This window comes from Leptonychotes weddellii, chromosome 6, assembly GCF_054177405.1.
Source record: "Leptonychotes weddellii isolate Sample4059 chromosome 6, ASM5417740v2, whole genome shotgun sequence".
Taxonomy (NCBI): domain Eukaryota; kingdom Metazoa; phylum Chordata; class Mammalia; order Carnivora; family Phocidae; genus Leptonychotes; species Leptonychotes weddellii.
In genome coordinates, this window is record NC_138374.1 from 55,680,680 (window position 1) to 55,706,342 (window position 25,663).

Below are 25,663 nucleotides of genomic sequence, written 5' to 3' on the forward strand. Positions count from 1 at the left end.
ATCAATCTTGATATATAATAGGACAAGTCTTCCTTCCTTGTTCTTTACAGCGGTCTTGTTGATTGCTGGGGTTTTGCTCTCTCCTGTGAACCTTAGATAATTAGATTCCATGAAAACAAAAACAATAAAAATCCTGTTGGAATCCCACTGAATTTATAGATTTAGTTTGGAAGAACTGATAATCATTAGCTAATACTGATCCACTAGCATGGGCTATCCATTTAGATCTTCTTTTAACTTTCATGTTTTACAACTTTATAGTTTTGTCCCCAGTGTTACAGACTCTATTAACAGGAGAATGCAATTTGGGTACATTTACTGTCATTACTGACATATTTGAACCCATTTCCTGCATCTTTTTTTGATCCATATGTCCTCCATCCCCTGTCCTCTTTATTTTGGTCTTCTATATCCCAATAGCCTCCTTTTTCCCCCTCTGTTGGTTTGGAAACTATAGATAAATAACCTTTTAAATTATTGTATCTCTGCATGTGACTAAGGCCATACCGTTGTCTCCTTGCCTTTATTGACAGTGAAAGGAAAAAGAAGAACTAGAGAAAAAGGTGAGAGAAACATAAAGGGGAGAACAAGAGACGTGAAGGCGTACTTTGAAGTGGGGAGCGGAACTGAACACTTGAAGGAATGGGGCTGCGTGATTTCCTTCCTCTTTCACATTTCTTAGTCATTCCAGGTAACCAAGGTCTGTTTTTTTTTTTTTTTTTTAAAGATTTTATTTATTTATTTGAGACAGAATGAGAGAGAGAGACAGCTCATGAGAGGGGGGAGGGTCAGAGGGAGAAGCAGGCTCCCCGCCGAGCAGGGAGCCCGATGTGGGACTCGATCCCGGGACTCCAGGATCATGACCTGAGCCGAAGGCAGTCGCTTAACCGACTGAGCCACCCAGGCGCCCTAACCAAGGTCTGTTTTTATTGTAACTATTACTGTTAAAATGGCTTACCACTTTTGTTTTTCTGATTAGTTTTAGGTGAACTATTTTAGTTAAAGCACTACAAAAACTTGTCACTAGCAAAAATTTAAGGTCGGGGCACCTGGGTGGCTCAGTCGTTAAGCGTCTGCCTTCAGCTCAGGTCATGATCCCAGGGTCCTGGGATCAAGCCCCACGTTGGGCTCCCTTCTCGACAGGAGGCCTGCCTCTCCCTCTCCCACTCCCCCTGCTTGTGTTCCCTCTCTCGCTGTGTCTCTCTCTGTCAGTTAAATAAATAAAAATCTTAAAAAAAAAAACAATTAAGGTAATGGGCTATAGATCTACTGGAAGACGGTACATTTTCTTTCTTAAACTTAGGAGACCATTTGAAACAAAGCAGTATTTGCATCATGTTTCACCACATAAAATAATACAACACTTAAAATTTAAAAATTCCTAAAAAGTATTTAATCATGATAAGAAAGCATAAACTGTGTGTGTGTGGGGGGGGGGTTTATCTCCAATTTGTATTTCTATCATTTACTTGGCAAGGAAAAGACCAGATATCCTTTCAGAATATTTTTACACAAAGCTTTCAGGCCACTTTTCTCACATAATTTTATTTAACGCTTTAATGTTTTCAGGTTCTTTAGGATTTACACACTTCTAAGGCCCTTTTATATGGATCTAGGGGTGTATCTTTAAAGGGTACTTTTCCCTATCCATTAATGATCCATTAAACACCTTAAAACCACCATCATTTCTATTTGCAAGATTAACTTAGGTATATAAAGTGAAAATTGAAAGGACTTATATTTCAGAAAACCAGAAATAAAAACTAAGGTTGATGAAAATTAATGATTTAAAAAAATGCAAATAAACAAATACTGAACAAACAACAATTAGGTTTGTTCAGCAATACTGAGATTAGTTGGTGTCCCCAAAAGAAAACAAAAACCGGGAGGCACAAAGCAGCAAAGAACTGATCATGGCAATTATGACCTCCATTAGACAAATATCACCAAGTTCCCTTCTGTTCTCATATCTGCAATATCTTTAAATCCACACTCAAGAATGCCTACTGCCCACTGTTTGGGCCTCTGGAAGTTTAAACACAGAAAAGAGGGGCGCCTGGGTGGCTCAGTCGTTAAGCGTCTGCCTTCGGCTCAGGTCATGATCCCACAGTCCTGGGATCGAGCCCCGCATTGGGCTCCCTGCTCCGCGGGAAGCCTGCTTCTCCCTCTCCCCTCCCTCTGCTTGTGTTCCCTCTCTCGCTGTGTCTTTCTCTGTCAAATAAATAAAAATCTTTAAAAAAAATAAAAAATAAATAAAAAAAAGAATAAACACAGAAAAGAAGTCCGTTTATCTACTTTACAGTTTTGGTGAAGGTGTATTCTAAATTTTGGGACTCCTACTAAAGATTGGTGATTAAAGTTTGATGATGAAAAAGTGTCACATTAGCAGAATCTTTAGCATATAATTTATTCAGCGCTGTATACATTCATGTTATTTTTTAATGCCAAAGAACACCATTTATTAATCATTGCTAATATTCACATAATACAAGGGTAATGTATTCACTTATTTAAATATCCAGGTTTTTTTTTTACACCTTAGTTTTTTTTTTTTTTTTACACCTTAGATTTTTATTTTATTAAACTTTCTGAGTACAGTTGACACACGATGTTACATAGTTTCAGGTGTATAAGATGGTGATTCAATTCCTCTACAGCTTATGCTGTGCTCACCACAAGTGTAGCCAACATCTGTCACCATACAACCCCATTACAATACCATTGACTATATTCCCTATGCTGGGCCTTTTATTCCTATGACTTATTCACTCCATGACTGGAAGCCTGTCTCCCACTCCTCTTCACCCATTTTGCCCATCCCCCCACCTTCCTTCTGTCAACCCTCAGTTTGTTCTTTGTAAATATCTAAGCAGTTTTATTAAATACAAAATACTTCACAGCTTCTCACACAAAAGTAATTTATCTATGGCTCTCCATAGGAAGCATACAAGTAATACAGGCAAGATCTTCAGTGAGGGTTCTACTCTCCTTTCCTGCCCCCAGTGACGGAGAACACACTGCTCTCATGAGGTTGTCAGTGTCAATGGTGAACAACTCTGGGTATTAGAAAGCTTTCCCTTATATACTAAAATAAAACTGTCTTCCCTATAACATCCACCTATTGCCCTAACCTTATATCCACAGTAAGGGAAAAATCACTACTCTCTCTCCATGAGACAACCCTTAAATTAAGACAGTTATTTTCTTAGACATTAATTTTTCTCCTTTTCTCATCTAATCCCTAAAACTTCCCTGGCATTTTAGTTTTTCTCAGGATATGTAAAAGAGATTTTTTTTAAAACATTTCTTTCTTTACTTTTTTAAAGATTTTATTTATTGGGGCGCCTGGGTGGCTCAGTCGTTAAGCGTCTGCCTTCGGCTCAGGTCATGGTCCCAGGGTCCTGGGATTGAGCCCCGCATCGGGCTCCCTGCTTGGCAGGAAGCCTGCTTCTCCCTCTCCCACTCCCCCTGCTTGGGTTTCCTCTCTCGCTGTGTCTCTCTCTGTCAAATAAATAAAATCTTAAAAAAAAAAATAAATAAAGATTTTATTTATTTATTTGAGAGAGAATGAGAGAGAGAACACGAGAGGGGAGAGGGTCAGAGGGAGAAGCAGACTCCCTGCTGAGCAGGGAGCCCGATGTGGGACTCGATCCTGGGACTCCAGGATCATGACCTGAGCTGAAGGCAGTCACTTAACCAACTGAGACACCCAGGCGCCCCAAAGAGATTGTTGCAAGCTGAACTGTGCCCCTCCATAGACGATATGAAGGAGCCCTAATCCCCACTACCTCAGAATATGACCTGATTTGGTAATCACGTTAAAATGAGGTAAGTAGTGTGGGCCCTCACCCAAAGAGACTTACGTTCCTTATAAAAAGGGGAAATCTGGACACAGAGACCTTCACAAAAATGAGGGCAGAGATGGGGGGGATGATCTATCAGCCAAGGAATGATAAAGACTGCCAGCAAACCACCAGAAGCTGAGAGAGTCTTGGAACAGATTCTCCCTCACAGCCCTCAGAAGGGAACCTATTGATACCCTCACCTTGACTTTTAGCTTCCAGAACTGTGAGACAACAGATTTCTGTTAATCAGGCCACCCAGTTTCCGGTATTTTGTTATAACAGCCCCAGCAACCTAATACATTTCTCAGAAATGTGACATGATAAAAAGTTAAGGAAATTTTCCACAGCAGAATGCTTGGTTTTGTTTATGGGTAAGAATAATTCTTTCCTAAAATAGACTTACCATTACATGGAAACATAAATGCTCTCAGCAGTAATATATTTGAATACTTCCTGAAATTATGTTTTGAACTACTGGTTAGTACAAACCTATTATGTTTAGTTTTTTCCTATGACTTTTGCTTTCATGATTTCTCCAGTATCTCTGCTTTTGCAGAGCTGATAAAACTGTTGACAGTAAGAATAGAAAATACTGGTAACCCTTGGCTCTTTGTTCAAATCCTAATACCTGAACAACTTATTGGACCAAGAAAACTATAACCTGTAAACTATACTTTACTTACAAATTTAGAAAATAAGGAATATAAGAGTTGATGGGCAGAATATATGATTATATAAATTATTTTCAAAGTATACTGTATCAGCGATTTTCATCAATTTTGGGAACTTCTCTATAAATACTGAAATAGAAATTAATTTTGAAATACTAAAAAAAATTAAGATCAGCAACAATATTTCATATAGAAAATTCTTAAGCAAGAGATATCCTGAGATGCTTATGAATTCCCGAATATCATTATAGCCTGTAATTTCTCCCACAAAGTACATTGGAGCAGCAAACAAAGCCATTTTCAAATGGAAATGCTGAGCAGACTGTGCCTTGTAAGGGATCACTCCAGTTGAACTTTCTGTAATGATGGAAATGTTTTACTTCTGTGCTGTCCAATAAGCTCGAATGCCTACTGAGCAGTGAAATGTGGCTAGTGTGACTGAGGAACTTAATGTTTAACTACCTAAATAGCCACAACGGTCTAGTGCCTACCATATACATTTTTTAAGATTTTATTTTTTATTTTATTCAGTTGAGAGAGAGAGAAAGAGACAGAGAGGATGAGCAGGAGGAGGGGCAGAGGGAGAGGGGAAGCCAACACCCCACTGAGCAGGGAGCTCCATCCCAGGACCCTGAGACCATGACCTGAGCCAAAGCCAGAGGCTTAACCAACTGAGCCACCCAGGTGCCTGTTGCCACCATACTGAACAGCACAGCTTCTAGGTTCATTCCCTTCCATACATATTTTTCTTCTCTTTTCATTTAACACAGTAGTTCTCAGCCAGTGGCAATTCTGCCCACTAGGTAACATATGGCACTATCTGGAGACATTTTTGGCTGTCATAACTGGGAGGTGTCAATGGCATCTAGTGGGGAGAGGCCAGGGATGCTGTTAAACATCCTACAGTGAACAGGACAGGCATCCCCAAGAAGTGATTATCCAGTCCAAAATGTCAAAAGTGCTAGATTAAGAAGCCTAGACATATTTAAAAGATCTTCAAATGAAATTAAAAATACTTTGCATATCAATATGAATGGCTGTATAATATTCTAACATTAGCTAGTCTGCTCTTAAAATCTTTTGCCACTGTTCAATATTTCCATCTCAACTGCTGTTTTGTCTGTCCATAATCTCTTAGCAAGTACACTACTTCAGTCATAGTGGCCTCTGTATATTTCACATGCCTGAAGCTGATAATTTTACTTCAGTAATAGGGATAAGTATGCAGAAACCCTTAACTGTTTTGTAAACATGAAGACATTTATAACACAGGAACTTTTACTTTTAGCCTTTCATTTAACTTCAGAAATACATGAAAGGGCTAGTTTAGTGCAAAGGCATAATTGATGACATAAAGAGCTCATGTTCTGCTAACAAAGACTCAGCAGTAATCTTTTTCCACTCGACAAAACAGTAATATGTTTAAGACATTTAAATTACCTATTTATGCCATTATTATTGTAAGACACCCTTTATTTGAACATTATAATCTATACCAAAAGCGGAGAATAGAAAAATCTCCATCCTTAAAGGGTTCAAAAATCCAGTGGAAGAAGAAATAGTTAATATAGCCACAGTCACAAAAAACGAACAAAGGCAAATTGTTTCTGAAATGAAGGCTCATAAAGGAATCTTGTTGGAAGTTCTGGCCTATGCAATGAAAACAAGACCCAATAGTTTAGGATGTGTTTTCTGTCTTATCGAAGGAAACAGAAAAGATGACCTCTTACAGGGCGTTCATGACAAATTATATTTTTTAGATTTTAACATGTTCAATTTCCTTGAAAATGTTGCTCCTATTTACCTTATTTCTCATTGCCTAACTGCAATTTCTGTAAGTATCCTATTCTTAGATGCAACTCCTAAACATTTCAATTATTCACATGATAAATCTCATCAAAACTGGAAAATAAAATCTACCTTAACCTAATTAAAAGATAAATTTAGCCATCACTGAGATTTTACAACCATTTAAAAGTATGTAAAGCACATATCAAGAAAGAAAAATATCACTTATAAATTGTGACTGCCCTCAAACTTCCACAAAGATTTAAAAATTACTCAAGATGTTTTTCATTAATCCTACATGATCTTAACACACAAAAGGGAGAAACAGGATGCTATTACAATAACGCATTTAGGAGATGATGCTAGCTTGGACTAGAGTAACATAAGTAAAGCTGGTGAAAACTGTGGGGATCCTGTGTATATTTTGAAGGTAGAGCCAACAAGATTTGCTGTAAGATTCAGTGCAGGCAATGAGAAAAAACTGGAATCAAGGATAATCCCAGGGTTTTTGGCCTGACCTGCTGGAAGGACTAAGTTGTCATTAACTGAGCTGGTTCAGGCTGCCAGGGGAGCCAGACTGGGAAGGAAATTCAGCAGCTCAGTTTTGGATATCTTAAGTTCTAGATGACTTTCGGATGTTTCCAAGTAAAGTAGGCACCTGAAAATATGTATGATTGAGTTCAGCACAGAGGTATGGGTTGGAGATGTGAATCATGAAAGTCCTCATAGAAAAGAGAAAAAAAATCTTGGAACTGAGCTCCTGGACCTGCCAACTTTAAGAAGTCGGGCATGTGGAGGAATGTGGCAAGGGAGACAGAGAGGGGTGCGGCCAAGGGAGTTATGAAGAATACACAAACAAGGTTTCTTGGAAACCAACTGAAGAAAGCACTTCAAGGACAGAGTGAGCAACTGTACCAAAAGCTCCTGATAAGTCAGATGAGGACCAAACAATTTGGTCACATGGAGGTCACCTCTTGACCTAGAAAATGGCAATTTCAGTGGAGTGGTTGGTGGCAAAGCCTACATGATGTGGGTTGGAGAGTGACTCAAAGGAGAGGAAGTGGAGAAAGTGTATATATAGACTGTTCTTTTGAGGAGTTTTTACTTTAAAGGGGGGAAGGTGAGAAACGGGATAATAAGATGAAAAGTAGGCTGAAAGAATTTTTTGTTAAATGGGAGAAATAAGAGCATGTTTGCTGACAAAGATCTAGGAGACAGGGAAAACATGCTGGAAAGAAGGGGGAAAACTGCTGGAGCATGGTTTTTAAGGTACATAATTTAGACTTTAAAGACACCCATTAAATATAATCAAAGAGGATCAATTTACTTCTGCCAGATAATAAAATTATGGCAAAACAAATATAAGTGTTATTAATGTAAAAAGGGAAATACAGACATATGGAATTAAAAAGGCAGTCTCCAAATTAATCCAATTCTATATGAGAAAGTAGTACTTATCAAATACCTAGAGTAATTAGTATTCTATATTTAGAAGTGAAAAAGAAATCACAACGTAAAAAAAAAGTTGAACTGTAAACTATAAATTCTCTTTACAACTAAAAAATAGTATCTAAAGAGAAGTGTAGATTGAGAAATATTTAAATCAAATAAGACTTAAGGTTAAGTAAGGAGCTCAGACAAACAAGTAAATTATCGAGTAACCAAGAGATAAATGGGTAAAGTACATACAGACTATTTGTACAACAGCAGATACAATAAATATCAGGACAAATATTAAATCTTGCTAATAGTAAAATGCAAAAGAAAACAATGAGATCTGTTACTAAATATAAAACACCCAAATCTGGCTACACTGTGAGACAGACAGTAATCATACATTGTTCGTGGCAATGTAAAATATTAACATCCTTTTGGATAGCAATTTGGCAATTCATATCAATAGTCAGAAAAATATTCATAGCCTTTGACTCAAATACTCCCCTTGGATATTCAGCCTAAGAAAATACTTAAAGAAAAAAGTATATATAAATGATGTTCACTATAGCATTATAATTATATTAACATTAGTTATGATAATGAAATACTAAGAATGATCTAAAAGCAAAATTAAAAAAAATGAATGGCTATGAAAATTATGAATTTTGGGCTGATTACAGAAGAGATAAAATATAATTTCAGAGAACACAGATGATGCTTACAATATAGTAAGAATAATATAAAACTTTTTTTTTTACTATACTCTAATTACAACTATGTCACCTACAACGAGACAAAGAAAAATGTAAACTGAAAACAGTTTAAACATTCAGTATGCTGGGATTGTAGGGGAATATGTTCTTCCTTGTTCTGATAACAACTACTGAATACATACCATGTGTCCAATGCTGAACTATAAACAATTTTGTATATGGACACATTTAATCCTATGGGTAGGTTATAGCCAATAAATGGCAGAGCTGATATATGAATTCAGGCAGTCTTTTATCCTGATCTTAACCACATGATATATACCCAAATTAAGAAAAGTTAGAAAAGTAAGGTATAGGTAATCACAAATGAACGAAATATCACGTGGTAATCTCAGACTACTATCCCTTAATAATTGCTAACTAACTTTTCAATCTTGCCTGCAAAGTTAAAAATGACTTTAAACAGAATGGAAAAACAAAACAAAATAAAACCATTTCATACCATTACAGAATGCTAGAGCTGTACAGGAAAGTTTAGATTACCAGATCCCTTTACCTCTACAAAGAAACTGAGGTCTCTAATCAGTGAGGGGCTAACTCAAGGTCATTCAGGTGGTTAATATAACTAAAGCTAGTTCTAAATTCCAGGTTTCTTGATGATAGCCCAACGGTATTTCTTTCTATACTATCTTATTCCCCTCCCCCATAAAAAAAAATCTATATCCACTATGTTTTAAGTGCAGAATAAATGCCTGGCAGCACATCTAGTGTGTTTTAGTTAAACTAATCTCTACAATAGTTTTAATAGTGGTTTAATATTATAACCACATTAAGAAGAAGATGGTGAGGGGCGCCTGGGTGGCTCAGTCGTTAAGTGTCTGCCTTCGGCTCAGGTCATGATCCCGGGGTCCTGGGATCGAGCCCTACATCGGATCGGGCTCCCTGCTCGGCGGGAAGCCTGCTTCTCCCTCTCCCACTCCCCCTGTTTGTGTTCCCTCTCTCGCTGTCTCTCTCTCTGTCAAATAAATAAATAAATTCTTAAAAAAAAAAAAAAAAAAAGAAGATGGTGCAGCTCAGTTGAGTGTAGCACATTGCCCAGCAGCATTAATTGGCATCCAGATCTGATTCCAAAGCCAGTGTTCTTCCTCCGATATCTACCACAAGGTCTGGGGAGAAAGGGCTCATGCACACAGGGAGCTCTGATTATGGAAGTTCCTTGTGTTCTCTGCCCATGCCACCAAAGGTTCACATTGAGAGAACTGTCTGATCTTTTTTAGGCTCAGGACTAGCTGGCTGTACCAGTGGGTTAAAAAGAACGTAAATAAATTCTATCTCCTGGCATGAAAAAAAGTTTCCAAGTGTGTGTTGATCCTGGAATTGGGCTTTTGTGTCCCTTTGGTACAATCAAGGGAGTAGAAAACATTTAGTGCTTAGAGACTGAGAAATTGAGGAGCATAGGGGCAAAATATAATGATGCTTATATTCTTGACAGATGTGCTTTCTAGTATCCTAATGGTTCAATGGCTCATGAAATACAATTCCATGACCTTTTTTCTCCCTCACATTTTTGTTTCTTTTCTTCTGCCTCACACTTCAAATTCCATAGATTCTAGCACTGCAGGCTTTAATCTCCTCTCTCCAGACAGGAAGCCCCCTAAGTGGGCTCCCTGTCTTCAGTGTTTCTTGATTTACAACCATCTCACTCAGCAAGGGAGAGAATCTTCCAAAAGCAAAGCCACCACTGCCTAACAAAATTTATCACTTTTTCCTTAAATTCCTTGAAAACAGCCCTACTCTACCTTTCCAGCTCTCTCTCTCTCTCCAGTCCTCAAGTTCCCTGTAACTAATCTGGGCTTTCCCTCCTCTGTGCTTTGGCTCACAATGATCCCTTTATCTGGAATCCTTTACTCTTTCATCTTTGGCTGTCTAAATTCAGACGGTCCTTTAAGGTCCATCTCAAATGTAATCTCCCTTGTTTTTTCTGATTCTCCAACCAGATATCATTCCCTCCTTATCTAACCCCTATAGCACTGGGTGTAACTCTTACAAGACTTGACATTGTCACCTGTATTGTAGGTATCCGTGTATCTGAACTGTTCCATTAACATCAACACTGTGTTACTAACTTTTGTGTTATAGGTAGCACCTAGAAAAGACTTTCATATTTACAATCAACGATCAAAAACAATTTGAGTTGAGTCATGCAAAGTACTTTACAATTTTCTGTTAAAAAAAGAAAACTGGTCAAAGGAAACCAGAGCTAAAAAAAAATAGTACAGCTACTTAATGCGGCACTTCATTTTCTAGGTGCAGACACAACACTTGATATACATCTACTAGGTCAAGAAAGGTATGCCTGTATTATGTAAATGACTCAAAGGCTTAAAAAGGCTAAAAAAAAAAATCTGAAGACATCTGTAGTATGCTTTTATTTCCTGACTTTTAGTTCTGTACGGATGAACGCAGGAAGCTCTGAAGCTTTAAATCTAGAAACTGTAGGGAGGTAGGACAAACTTCACTAAACAATCAAATATAAATTCAGAAGGCTATTGCAAATCAGGTTGAATAGTAAATCAGGTTGAACAGAGCTATTAAGTGACTGATTCACTCTCAAACAAAAAAAACAAAACTCGCAGAAAATTTAGCTCCTTCTTTGCAGTGAAAAACAAAATTTGAAATTCTGGTAATGTTATTTTTTCCACATTCTAAAGCTAATCGGAGAAGCCTGCTGCCTCACAAAAACATTTCATAAAGGTACTGAGGTAATACTACTCCTACAGAGATCATGAATAATGAACCGACGGGCCGCTGGCTGTACCCACGTCATTGTTTACTTTGTGACTTTTTTTTTTTTTTTTTTGAAGAGCTGGGGGGTAAGGTGAGGAGGATGGGAGAAAATCAGTTTAAATTGTAGTCAAATACTTTTGGTGGAGTTGCAGTGTTTTGTTTTGTTTTTTTCCTTATGGACCTATAACACTTGTTGATAAGAGCACAATGAAATTAACCGATAATTTGAGAAAAGGCAACAGGCACCTGCAGCCTCTCAATCACTTAGCAAACATTTCAGACAAGATAGGGCCAAATTCTGCGATCTGGGCGAGCAAGCGGGTGTCACCATTCCATAGGAGCGTCTTTCTAGGTAAGCTGTAAATCTTGGGGCAACTGGGACCTCTCCCAAAGATCTGAGCTAGGAACGGTCTCAGGTTTTTAGACAAATCTCTCCTCCTACCACACGTGACCGAATGGCATTCGGCCGCCTAGAGAAACACCGCACCGCACCAACCGCGGGATACAAAGGCTCAACGCCGCCGCCGCCGCATCCTTTGGAGGATCGCTGGGCCTCCCGCGCTCAGCGTCTGCGGAGCCTGCGCAGGGCGCCGCCGCGAGGCGCGCCGCTCCCGGGCCCACAGGGCGGTGCCGCGCAGCGCGGGGAGCGGGAGCGGGAGCGGGGAGCGCGCGCCGCCTGCTTTGCGCGCCCGCGCGCCCAACGCCTCGGGAGCAGGGCCGCTGCGCCGCACGCAGCCCGGTCGCGCCGCACCGCTGCCGCCGGGCCTTCGTCCGCCGCAGGGAGCCACGCAGCGACGTGGACCAGGGTGAGGAGGCCGAGGGCCCCCAGCCCCCGGGCAGGCCCGAGGCCAGGCCAGCCCACCCCAGCCCACCTCTGCCCACCTCTGCCCACCTCTGCCCAGGCCTGGGCCTTCCCCTCTCCTAGCCCCTGCCCCTCCCTACGCCTTCCCCGGGACTTGCGCGGGCGGCGGGGCGTCGTGAGCTGCACTTACACCACGGCTCTGGAGATCATCCAGGACACCATCTTCCCGGGGGCTTGGACCCCACCTCGGGGGCGGGTGGGCGCCGAGCGTGGCGGACCAGGCCGCCAACGGCAGGCCGCGCGCTCGCCGGCTCCTCGCGCTCCCCGGGGCCGCGCTGGCGCCCTCGGGAGCCGGGCCGGGTGTATGCGCGCTGCGGCCCGAGCTGCGCGGCGGTCGGTCCCCCGCCCGTCCCCGCCCGCGGCCGAGCCGCCGCCGAGCCAGCCGGCCCCGCCCCTGCACTCCGCTGATAGGCGGCGGCGGCGGCGGGGCGCGTCGGCCGAGGCCGGGTCTGGGCGGCCGTGGTCCGGGGGCTGGGCGGTCTGGACCCCGGCCGGCGCCGGAAAGCCTCGCGGCCCCGGAACCCTGAGCTCGAACCTCCACCTTCCTTTTCTTTACATCCCTGGGACGCCCACCTGGCGTGGAGGGGAAGAGGGGATAGCGGGAGGCGAGGCAGGGGACTTGTGGGTGGGGGTTGTGACTATGTGTGTGTATGTGTGTGAAAAAATATCAGGAACTCTTATGTCCGATAGACTCCTCTGAATCAGGCCCTAGAATCTGGGGAAGCAAGATTTTGAGATGTGTGTAGCCATATCCGGTGTCTCCACCGTTCACTGAGGCCCAGCGTCCTGGGCATCCTCAAAGTACGGCATTTTAAGGGAAACGTCGGGAGGATCCTCGCACAGGCCTCGGTGTATACCAGGAGTCGCGTGGTGCGTGGTGCAGTGCAGGGAGGGGGCAGAGGAGCGTGGCTTTGGATTTCATGTTCGCAGCAGTGGGTGTATCGATATCACTGTTCTGGGCCTCTCAGAGCACCTTTGCAATCACGACATCTGCAAAGCCTGTTTTACGAACACACGTCTGAGCCTGCCAGATATTCAAAGTAAAAACTGGGCCTGGGATTCCTGACCTCTGTTATTTACAGTTTTCTTTTTTGGGGGAGGTTGGGTTACTGCTTACTCCTTGCAGTTCTTGCCGATAGCATAATTTCAGGAGATAGGATTTAAAAACAGTTTTTTGGTGGCAGTACCAAATTGAGAAACTGATCTTCAAGTTTAGTCTTGCCTTTTTTTTTTTCCCCCAGTTCAGAGGACAGTAAAAGGTAATTCTAATATTCAGATGGTACAAAGAATAAAGGATGAAATGTCGGCTTCAAGCCTTTAATTAAAGTCCTAGAAATTAGCTTATTTTGTGACCATGTAATTTATTCTTTTTGTTCCTCAGTTTCACCGTAGTAAAAAGGGACTAATAATACTGTAGCTTACCTCTTGCCTTCCAGAGTGACATGAGGCACTGCTAAATAACATGTTTAGGAAGTTCTCCAACTTACTTGGAAGAAGATTGAGGGCATATATAAGATTATTAAGTTCCCAGGTTCAATAAATTTAGTAATATTTTTATTAAGACTTGAGCTCAGAAGTTGCTTTCTACTTTAGGGTTAGGTTCTTTTTGTTATTTACTCATATTAAGAATATATGTTTTAGTTTCAGGGATCTCGTTAATGAAAATTTGTAATTGTTTGGAATCTTTTATTTTGGGCTATTCAGCATTCTTTGGGGATCAGGTGTGTCACATAAACACCAGTTTTCTGGAAAACTCTCTTGCCCAATAAAATTCAAACTCATATGAATAGCATTTAAATCCATCCATGACAGGTCCTGAGATGTTGTTATAGCCTGAGTTTTTACTGCCTTCCCAACCCTTTTGGACCCCTACCCTTTCCCTAGCTCTCTTCTCTGAACAAGTTGCATCTACATGCCCAGCACCTTTGCCCACACTTCATTTTTCTTTAATGATTTACTCTCCATTCTCTACCTATCAGAATCTTTGTTTTTCAGAGTACTATGCCATGAGGATGTTCTTGATTTTCCCCAGTGAAAATTATTCGTAATTTTTCCTAGGCTCCCATAATTTATTAGTTGAATTTCTATTTAATGTTTATTTCATTCTGCTTTATATTATGGCTGTTTTACTGATGTCTAACTTACTGGATGGTAAAATGTTTGAGGACAGATATAGTATATTAGATATCTTTGTGTTTTCCAAGTCTGTAGAATAGGATAATTGCCCAAGGAAAGTTTGAAAAGTTTGTTAGTACAGACACTCTGTTAAGTATTGGAGCTTTATGAAATTTCAGCCATGTACTGTAGAAGTCTCTTAAAGATGTCTTCCTTGTGTTCTTAATATGGGGGTCATCATTCTGAATATTATTTCACTGCATTGACTGTAATATATGCCTTCAGGGGTTGCAGAGATATTAGGACTGTTGGTTTCTCTCTAAAATGTCCCTAGGCTGCTGTGTGTTAAATTTCATTTTGTATGCTTATTTTGTCTTCAGACTCTTCCATATTCATATCACTTTTTGCTGTTCTCAATCTGGAACAGCCTCCTTCTTTATATATTTCAATATGCCATGTGCTGGAAACCACCTGCCCTGTGCTAAGCACATGTTGTTGAATCAACCTTTACAACCCCAAAAGCATAGGTAGTGTTTATCCCCATTTGATATACTGGAAACTGAGGTTTTGAGCGCTCACTGCCAATGACCTTATAGGTCATAGGTGACACAACTGGAACTAGTCCACGCTTCCTGAGTGTTCTTGACATTATACTGTGATAGTCGAATTGTGACTAAGGAAGTGGGTCCAGATGGGGAGTGCCCTCTTGGAGGAAGTTGGGAAGCAGATTTTTTGTTTGGTGGTGATTGGGGCTAATCACTAGCATTTAATGGGTGGGGACTAGGGATGTTATACTTTTTGCAATGCAGGGGCTAACCCGAACAAAGAATGTTCCCATATTATTTCCACATGCAAATGTTGTGTGAAAGGAAGATTTGTTTTGTTCACAACTTGACCAAGAGTTGTTTTCAGTTTTGGAAAATTGTATTACAAACCATTTTGCTGACATATTCATGTACTAATTACTTTTATATGTCTTCTAGTTCAGTTTTGTTTCAGGATTAACATTGAAATACTTATAAATTATTTTCATTTTCCTTTTACATTTATATTTAGGATATATGGCTTTGCTTGAAGTTGTTTGTAAGGAAGATTGTTATTAATTTCATTTCAGGGTGATAATGCAGAAGTTGGAAAATATTTTATGGAGGGGAAACACTGAATTTGATAAGGTTGAGAATTGTTAGGCTAAATTCATCTGATGAATCTCTTATGGAAAGTTCCCAGATTTTAGTAGTAGGTGTTTCTTTTTTTTTTTTTTAGACAGACTTGATAGTTCTATTCTCGTAATTTACATTTGTAATTACAAACCTTTGGTCAAAGAAATAGCCAGCCCCACATGATTTGGTGGGCAAATACTTTCAAACATTTAAAGAAGAAATAATGCTAAATCTTAAACCAAGCATTTAAGAAACAGTAGATGAAAGAACGTTCTCCAACTCAATTTATGAAACCAACATTACCCTATCCAGAACCAGACAAGGGCAATTTAAAAAAAAAAAAAAATGAAAAAGAATATCACAGGGCAATGTACCTCGATATAGATGTGAAAATCCTTAACAAATACTAGGCAAGCTGAATGCAGCAATATCTAAAAGATATAATATACAATGACCAAGTAGATTTATCCCAAGAGTGCATGTTCAGTTTAACATTTGAAAACAAGTGATGTATGTAGTAGTAGGTGTTTCTAATCTGTGTATTGGGCGGGATCTTGGATGGTAGAGATCTTCTAGTAGGTGGCCATTGAAAAGTGCTTCATGATGTGAGGCAAGGCTCTAGAGACTTGGGAGCAAAGGAAATACATTACTTGCAGCCTAGAAGCTTTTAAAGTGTTGTCTCATTTGACGTATTTGAGATCACTTGTATAGAAAATAGAAAATTATTTCTACTAAATTTTTTTTTTTAACATATCACTAGTATTCATTTGTTGTGCTGTGGAGTGCTTCCTTCACTGTATTATATGAAGACACTTTTCTGTGGGTATTGAATTTAACATGGTGGGAAGCAGCATATTTAGGGCAAAGGACCTTCTATCAGACCTATTTCTGCTCTCGATAATGTGATGTTTGGCAAGTCAGTCTGTTTCCTTTTAAATAGGGTTGATAATGTTATCAAATGCAAGGGGTTTTAAAACTTAAAGCTGATTAGAGACTCTATTAAAAGAATTGCTTTTTCTTCTACATCTTCACTTAGTGTTCTACATCTTCACTTAGATATGTAGATTGTGCATCTTGTACGTGTTAAAGGAGTTCATTTATTAGAAAAAAAAAAGAGAGAGTAGGAAAGTACCTAGGAGAGCAGGTACTGAGAGCAGAATTACATGGTACAGAGATAGTATCTAATTTGTGTAATTATTAATGAGTATGCCAGTGGTACTAAATACTAGGTCACTTTCCCCTTCCTACTGGAGGAGTATTTTCAAGTGCTTGAAAATATTTTTTATTTGGGGGAAGGCTAAAATTAAATGAGTCTACCTTAATAGTTATTTAGAAATTAGTGTGAGGGAGAGGATCCTAAAGAGAATGACTTAAAAGGTGAACCTATTCTTTTTCCATCTTCTGCTAGATGAGTATTTCTTTTATTTTAGCCAGTTCGCCATACCATAGTATTATGGTGACTACAGAGGTCAAATTTGCCATCCGACATTGAAATAAAATTACAAAGAAAAGTAATATTCAAAATACAATAATCAGATTGCAGGAGAATGGAAAGATTAGATTCTGAAGAAGATGAAAGCAAAATATGTCTGTGATGGCTGGATCTAGGGAACACCCATAGTAAGGAATTGACAATATCTGAAGTTCTTATACATTTGAAGTAGTAGCTTTACTTACGATAATTAAGGATTTATACAGAACTTTTTTTCCCCTTCAGGTCATTTGTTTGACCGTGTTAAATGGCAGAGAAACACATAGTGTCAGCCATATTTGGGGCACTTTCACTATTCATTTAAAATAGAATAGATTAAATCATAGTTCCTAGTTTTAAAATTGAGGTAGATCCATGATTTCAAGTATTGTTCAGGTGCATACAGGGGTTGTGGTGTAATTTGCAGAAAGCTGAAATATTTGATAATTCCACCAGGTATATTAAGCAGACCTTAACAAATTTTTTATTGATGTTTTTGAGTGGTAATTCAAAGCACATGGAATAAAATTCACAAAGGTAAACAATGAAATTAGTCTTTTACTGCCCATCTCCAGCTATTCAGTTCCCTTCACAGGCTGTCTGTGTTGCCAATGTTTTGTTTTTGTCTTTGTTTTTTGCAAGAGCAAAGTCTAGAAACAGACTCAGCTATTATATATAGGCATTTAGTCTAAAATAAAGGTGGAATTTTAGATTAGTTGAAACATGATGGATTTCTTTGGTAAATGATTTTGTGACAGCCAGCCATTTAATAAAACCTGAAGACAAAGTAATTCCTGATGGATAAGAAATGTAAACATAAAAACTAAAAGTGCCATAAAAATGCAAAAAGAATATATATGTGAAGGTAATATGATCTTGATGGTGGAAAGGCCTCTCAAAGCATGTGATAAAATCAGAAACCAAAAGGGCAAATTTCATAGACTTGATTACATAAGAATTTAAAACTTCCTGCTTCTAAAAATGATATAAATGGGATTTCAAGATGAATGATAAACTGGGAAAAAATATTTGTAAAGCCAGACAAAGGGTTAATAATCTTACTATATAAAGTACAACACAACAAAACAAATAAAAAAACATTAATTAAAAATATAATCTCAAAACTTGGAATCTCTGGTTTCCAGTCTAGTATGTAAAGAAGGACCTTAGGAGTTGCCCCTCTATCCTAACAATAAGTAAAAAGCTGAACTAAAAAAATCAACTCTTAGATTCTTCAGGGAAATGAAGTCACAGGGTAAACTGCTGCCCTGAAAATTGGAGTGACAGGAAGATACAGGGAATCATAGCTTACTAAAGCAGAAACCTCTGCAGCAACCAGGGCCCGGTAGGAAAACCTAAACTATAATTGATGAATCCAGAGGCTCAGTGTGAACAACTCTGAGAGTTAGAAACTGCAAGAGAATCTAGTCATGGGGGACATCCACACTTTGGTGAGTTTTACCTCCAGGAGTTCTACCAGGTCATCACAGTTAATATTGGAGAAAAATACCCTGTGTTTTCTAGCAGAAGGAGGGGAAAAGGAACCATTTCAAAATAAACCAGAGTATTCTGCTTTTCTTAGCAAGACAGGCTCTCAGGAGAAACTGTTTTACCAGAGCCTAACCTAAGTGAGGGAAGGCAAATACCCAACATCAACCAGCTCTAGTCTTCCACCTGGGGTAAGGGAAAAACTTTATTTGAGCTCATCTAGACATACATGTAGGGAAAGGGAAATACATAACCCCTGCTATCCTGTCTCAACTCTGGGGAGTTGGAAAGGTAGGGACTGAGAAGCATTGATGAAATTCACAGAACTCACTGAAAAACTGACACCTAATCATAGGACTGGAAAATGCCTCCCCCAACCACCACCATACCACTACATTGCTAAAGACGTATTTACCACAGTTCTTTAACCAAGTGTATCATGTCTGCCTTTTCAACAAAAAATACAAGGCATACTAAAAGACAAAAAATACAGAGACTGAGCAATTATCAGAACTAGATTCAGATATGGAAGGAATGTTGGAATTACCAGACCAGGATTTTTTTTTTTTAAAGATGACTAATAAGATAAGGATTTTAATGGAAAAAGTAGACACATGCAAGAATAAATGGATAATGTAAGCAGAGAGGTGGAAATTCTGAGAAAGAATAAAATATTAGATTAAAAATACTTTAACAGAAACAAAGAATGTCTTTGGGCTCATTACTAGACTGGACACAGCTGAGGAAAGAATCTCTGAACTTAAGGATATGACAATAGAAAATTTCAAAATTGAAGAGTAAAGAAAAAAAAATTGAAAAAAGCAGACCAGAACATCCAAAAACTGTGGGACAACTACAAAAGGTATAGCATACATGTAATGTGAATACTAGGCGGAGAATAAAGGAAGAGAAGCAATATTTGAGGCAATTACAACGGAGAATTTCCTCAAATTAATGTCAGACACTAAATCACAGAACCAGGAAGCTTAGATAGAGAATACCAAACAGGATAAATGTCAAAAAAAAAAAAACACCACAAAAAAACCAAAAACCCAAAACCCTACACCTAGGCATAATATATTTAAACTTCAGAAAATCAATGGTAAAGAGAATAATCTTAAAAGAAGCCAGAGGAAAAATAACACCTTATCTATAGAAGAGCAAGGGTGAGGATCACATTCATTTGACTTTTTCAACTTTACAGAAACCATGCAAGCAAGAAGAGTTCAGTAAGATATTTGAAGTATTGAGGACCCCCCCCCACCAACCTAGAGTTCTGTACCTTGTGAAATTATCTTCAAAAGTGAAGGAGAAATAGTTTCTCAAACAAATCAAGGGAATCTGTTACTAGGAGACCTGCCTTGTATGAAATGTTAAAAGAAGTACTTCAGACAGAAGGAAAATGGTGCACCTCAGAAACTGATCTACATAAAGGAAGAGCTTTGGAGAAGAAATAAGTGAAAATAAAGTAAAAACTTTTTTTAAAAATAATTGATCTGATAGTTTTCAGTTTGTTCAAAAAAAATATATTCAGTTTGTGTGTGTATGCTTAATGTATGCTTCTGTGTAAGTGAAATGAATGAGAGCAATGATATAAGGAATGGGAGGGAAGAATTGGATTTGGATTACTTGTAAATATGTACAGCCTACCCAGAAGATATTTTGAGTTTGGTTCCAGACTGCTGTAACAAGGCAAATATCACAATAAAGTGAGTCAAATGAATTTTTTCATTTCCTGGTACATGTAACAGTTGTGTTTACACCATACTGTAGTCTATTAAGTGCAATAGCATTATGCCTAAAAAAATGTACATACCTTAATTAAAAAAATACTTTATTGCTAAAAAATGTTACCATCTGGGGACGCCTGGGTGGCTCAGTCGGTTAAGTGGCTCAGGTCATGATCCCAGGGTCCTGGGATCAAGTCCCGCATCGGGCTCCCTGCTCCGCGGGGAGCCTGCTTCTCCCTCTGCCTCTGTCTCTCTGTCTCTCATGAATAAATAAATAAAATCTTTAAAAAAAAAAAATGTTACCATCTGAGCTTTCAGAGATTGTAATCACTGATCACCATAACAAATATAATAACAATGAAAATGTTTGAAATGTTGGGAGAATTAGCAAAATGTGACACAGAGATATGAAGTGAGCAAATACTGTTGGAAAAATGGTACCCATACGCTTGCTCGACATAGGGTTGCTTTAATTTGTAGAAAACATAGTATCTGTGAAATACAGTAAAGCAAAGCACAATATAACAGGGTTTGCCTGTATTGCAAACTCTGGAGCAACCACTAATGTTAAAAAAAAGTATAATTGATAAGAGAGGAAATGGAATCCTATAAAATACTCAAAATCACAAAAGGCATAAAATACTCAAAAACACAAAAAAGAAAAAGTGTGGAAGTCAAAAATGGGAACAAAAAACAAGGATGACAAGTAGAAAACAGTAAGAAATATGGTAGAAGTTAATCCATCTATAACAATTTCCTCTAAATACATCACTCAAAAGACAGATTTATCAGGGTGGATCAAAAACAAGACCCCAGTGTACATGGTGTACAAGAAACTCACTTTAAAAACACACATAGAGGGGCACCTGGGTGGCTCAGTTGGTTAAGTGTCTGCCTTCGGCTCAGGTCATGATCCCAGGGTACTGGGATGGAGCCCCACGTCGGGTTCCCTGCTCAGCGGGGAGTCTGCTTCTCCCTCTCCCTCTGCCTGCTGCTCCCCCTGCTTGTGCTCTCTCTGTCAAATAAAATAAATAAAATCTTAAAAAAAGAAACATATAGATTAAAAGTAAAGGGATAGAGGAAGATACACTGTGCTAACACTACTCAAAAGAAAGTGGGAATAGGTATATTAATTTCAGACAGAGCAGACTTGAGAGCGAAGATAGTTATTTGGAATAAAAAGGGGCATTACATGTGATAAAATGGTCAGTACTCCAAGAAGACCTAACAATCCTTAATGTGTATAAACCTAACAGAGTGTCAAAATATATGAGGCAAAAACTGATAGAAGAGCAAGTATAAAATAGATGAATCCACTATTGTTGGAGACTTTTAACACTCTGTCAGAATTGGACAGATTCAGCAGGCAGAAAATCAATAGAGACATAGTTGAACCCAACAGAACTATCATTATAACTGACATCTACAGACTACTTTATCCAACAGCAACAAATTAACATTCTTCTCAAGCTCATATGAACATTCATCAAAATAGACATCATTCTGGGTCATAAAACATACCTTAACAAATTTAAAAGAACAGATATCATACAATATTGGTTCCCAGACCAGAATGAAATTAGACTAGAAATTAATAACATAAAGAGAGTTGTAAAGTTCCCATATATTTGGAGATTAAAAAGCATATGTCTAAAAAACACATGGGCCAAGAAAGAAATCTCAGGAGATACTGAAAAATGTTTTGAATTAAATGAGAATGAAAATATAACTTATCAACAAAAGCAGGGCTTAGAAGGAAATTTATAGCATTGAATGCATATACTAGAATAGAAGAATGTTCTAAAATCAGCCATTTAAGCTTTCATTTTAGGAACTAGAAAAGGACAAATTAAATCTGAAGTAAGCAGAAGAAAAGAAACAGTAAGAATTAGAGCAGAAAACAGTTAAACTGTAAGTAGGAAATAGAGAAAAGCAATAAACCCAAAAGCTGGTTCTTTGAAAAGATCAATAAAATCAGTAAGTTTCTAGCCAGGCTAACTTAATGAAAAAGAAGGATACAAATTATTGATCAGATATGAAAGAGAGGACATCACTACAGATCCCACGGATATTAAAAGGATAAGAAATTCTATGAACAACTCCATGCCCACAAATTTGATAACCTAGATGAAGTGGATCCATTCCTTGAAAGTTACAATTTGCCAAAATTCACACAAGAAGAAATAGACAATCTGAATAGCCCTGTATCTGTTTTAAAAATTGAATCCATTAATAACCTTTCAAAACAAAGCACCACGCCCAGATGGGTTCATTGGTGAATTCTACCAAGCATTTAAGGAAGAGGTTATGCCACATCTCTACAGTCTCTCCCAAAAGATAGAAGGAGAGAGAATAATTTCTATTCTGTGAAGTCAGCATTTAGCCTAATACCAAAACCAAAGACATTACAAGAAAACTACAGACCAATTATCTCTCATGAACATAGATGAAAAAAAACCCTCAAAATATCAGCCAATTGAATCCAACAATGTGTGGAAAGAATTAGACATTACAGCTAAGTGGAATTTATGCCAGGTATGCAAGGCTGATTCAGCAATTGAAAATCACTTAATATAATCCATTACATCAACAGGCTAAAGAAAATCACATGATTACAACAAAATCTAACACCCATTTGTGATTTAAAAAACTCCGTAAAGTAGGTTTGGAGGGGGAACTTCCTCAACTTGATAAAGAACATTTACAAAAATCCTACAGCTAATATTATACTTAATGGTAAGAAACTAGAAACTCTTTACTAAGGTCAGGAATGAGGCAAGGATGTCCCTTCTCACGATTGCTTTTCAACCTCATTTGGAAGTCAGAGCTAATGCAGTAAGGCAAGCAAAGGGGAAAGAAAAATTATACTGATTGGGAGGAAGGGAGGGAGGAAATAAAACTTTTTGTTAGTGGTTTTATTTCTACATGATCATCTATGTAGAACATCTGAAAGAACTGACAAAAAAAATTCCTGGATTAGAAATGATTGTAGTAAGGTTGTAGGATACAAAGTTAAGATACAAAAGGTTACTGCTTTCCTGTATATATACCATCAGTGAACAAGAAGAATTTGAAATTGAAAGCTCAATACCATTTACTTTAATGCCCCCTCCCCAAGTGAAATACTTAGGTATAAACCTAACAAATTACGTGTGAGATCTGTAAGAGGAAAATTAAACTCTGAATGAAGTCAAGGAACTAAATGAGAGATATTCCATGCTCATGGTTAGGAAGACTCAATATTGTCAAGACGTCAGTTCTTCCCAACTTGATCTATAGATTCAATACAATCCCAATCAAAATCCCAGTAGGTAATTTTGTGGATATTGACAAACTGATTCTAAAGTTTATATACCAAGTCAAAAGACCCACAAATAGGCAACTAATTTTTAAAGGAGAAGGACCGTCAGAGAACTGACACTCTCTGACTTCAAGATTACTATAGGGGCGCCTGGGTGGCTCAGTTGTTAAGTGTCTGCCTTTGGCTCAGGTCATGATCTCAGGGTCCTGGGATCGAGCCCTGCATCGGGCCCCCTGTTCTGCGGGGAGCCTGCTTCTCCCTCTCCCACTCCCCCTGCTTGTGCTCCCTCTCTCGCTGTGTCTCTCTCTGTCAAATAAATAAATAAAATCTTAAAAAAAAAAAAAGATTTACTATAAAGCTACATTAAATCAACACACTGTGGTTTTGGCAAAAGCATACACAAGTAGATCAGTGGAATAGAACAGAAAGCCCAGAAATAGATCCATATAATTATAGTCAACTGACCTTTGACACAAAGGAGCAAAGACCGTGCATTCGAGCAGATAGTCTTGTCAACAAATAGTCCTGGTACAATTTGACATCCACATGCAAAGAAATGAATCTAGACATAGACCTTATGCCCTTCACAAAAATTAAGTAAAAATGTATTATAGGCCTAATTGTAAATTGCAAACCTCAAAAACTCCTAGAAGATAACCAAGACACAACCTAGGTGACCTTGGGTATGGCGATGGTTTTCTTAGATACAAAACCAAAGGCATTATCTGTGAAAGAAATAATAAGTGGGAATTCATTAAAATAAAAATAAAAACTTCTGCTCTGTGAAAGACACTGTTAAGGGAATGAGAAGATATGTCACAGACTGGGAGAAAATATTTGCAAAAGACACATCTGATAAAGGACCATTGTTCAAAATATACAAAGAACTCTTTAAAACTCAAAAATAAGAAAACAAAACCTGATTGAAAAATGGGCAAAATTAGTGAACAGACATAGAACCACATAAGATATACAGATGGCAAGTGAGAATATGAAAAGATGTTCAACATCACATGTCAAGTCATTAGGGAATTGTAAATTAAAACAAGATGTTACTACATACTTATTAGAATGGCCAAAATCCAAAACATTAACAACACCAAATGCTGGCATGGATGTGGAACAACAGGAGCTTTCATTCATGCTGGTGGGAATGCAGAATGGTGCAGCCACTTTGGAAGAAAGTTTGGCAGTTTCTTACAAAACTAAACATACTCTTACCATACGATCCAGCAGAGCCAGCAATCACACTCCTTGGTATTTACCCAAAGGAGCTGAAAACTTATGTCCACACAAAACCTTGCACATGGATGTTTAGATCAGCTTTATTCATAGTTGCATAAACTTGGAAACAACCAACATGTTCTTCAGTAGGTGAATGGATAAAGTTTGGTACCATTCAGGGTCCAAAAGAAATGAGCATCTAGTCACGAAAAGACATGGAGGAAACTTGAATGCATATTACTAAGTGAAAAAAGCAAAAGGCTGTATACTGTATGAGTACAACTACATGATATCCTGGAAAAGGCAAGACTATAGACAGTAGAAAGATTGATGGTTGCCAGGGGTTAGGGGCAAAGGAGATGGATAGGTAGAGCACAGAGGAATTTTAGGGCAGTGAGACTATTCTGTAAGTTACTACACTGTTATAAATATGTCATTATACATTTGTCCAAACCTGTAGGTAATCTATGGATTTGGGGTGATAATGATATGTCAATGTAGGTTTCATCAGTTGTAACAAATGTACCACTCTGGTGGGGGATGTTAATAGTAGGGAAAGTTATGTGTTTGTGGGGACAGAAGGTATATAGGAACTCCTGTCCTTTCTCCTCATTTTATGTGAAGTTTATTAAAAATGAAGTTTATTTATTTTTTTTAAAGATTTTATTTTTTTATTTGACAGAGAGGGAGAGCACAAGCAGGGGGAGCGGCCCTCAGAGGGAGAGGGAGAAGCAGGCTTCCTGCTGATGCGGGGCTCGATGGTGGGGCTCGATCCCAGGACCCTGGTATCATGACCTGAGCCGAAGGCAGTCACTTAACCAACTGAGCCACCCAGGCACCCCAAAAATTAAGTTTATTTTTTTATTTTTTAATTTTTTAAAGATTTTATTTATTTATTTGAGACAGAGAGAATGAGAGAGACAGAGAGCACATGAGAGGGAGGAGGGTCAGAGGGAGGAGCAGACTCCCTGCAGAGCAGGGAGCCCGATGCGGGACTCGATCCCGGGACTCCAGGATCATGACCTGAGCCGAAGGCAGTCGCTTAACCAACTGAGCCACCCAGGCGCCCCC

At 38.7% G+C, this 25,663-nt stretch overlaps 2 protein-coding genes across 2 annotated transcripts in view; one reads left to right on the plus strand and one right to left on the minus strand.

Annotated features, from left to right (window-relative positions):
• The window catches only part of REEP3 (receptor accessory protein 3), a 93,854-nt gene extending 81,392 nt beyond the window's left edge, over positions 1-12,462 (minus strand). The window contains exon 1 of the mRNA XM_081823102.1: positions 12,234-12,462. Within this exon, the coding sequence (XP_081679228.1) occupies positions 12,234-12,265 (32 nt within the window). The 5' untranslated portion in view covers positions 12,266-12,462. The remainder of the gene's footprint in view (positions 1-12,233) is intronic.
• JMJD1C (jumonji domain containing 1C) overlaps positions 11,903-25,663 on the plus strand; it is a 325,593-nt gene continuing 311,832 nt past the window's right edge. The window contains exon 1 of the mRNA XM_081824178.1: positions 11,903-12,047. The gene's annotated coding sequence lies outside the window, so the exon portion shown is untranslated. The remainder of the gene's footprint in view (positions 12,048-25,663) is intronic.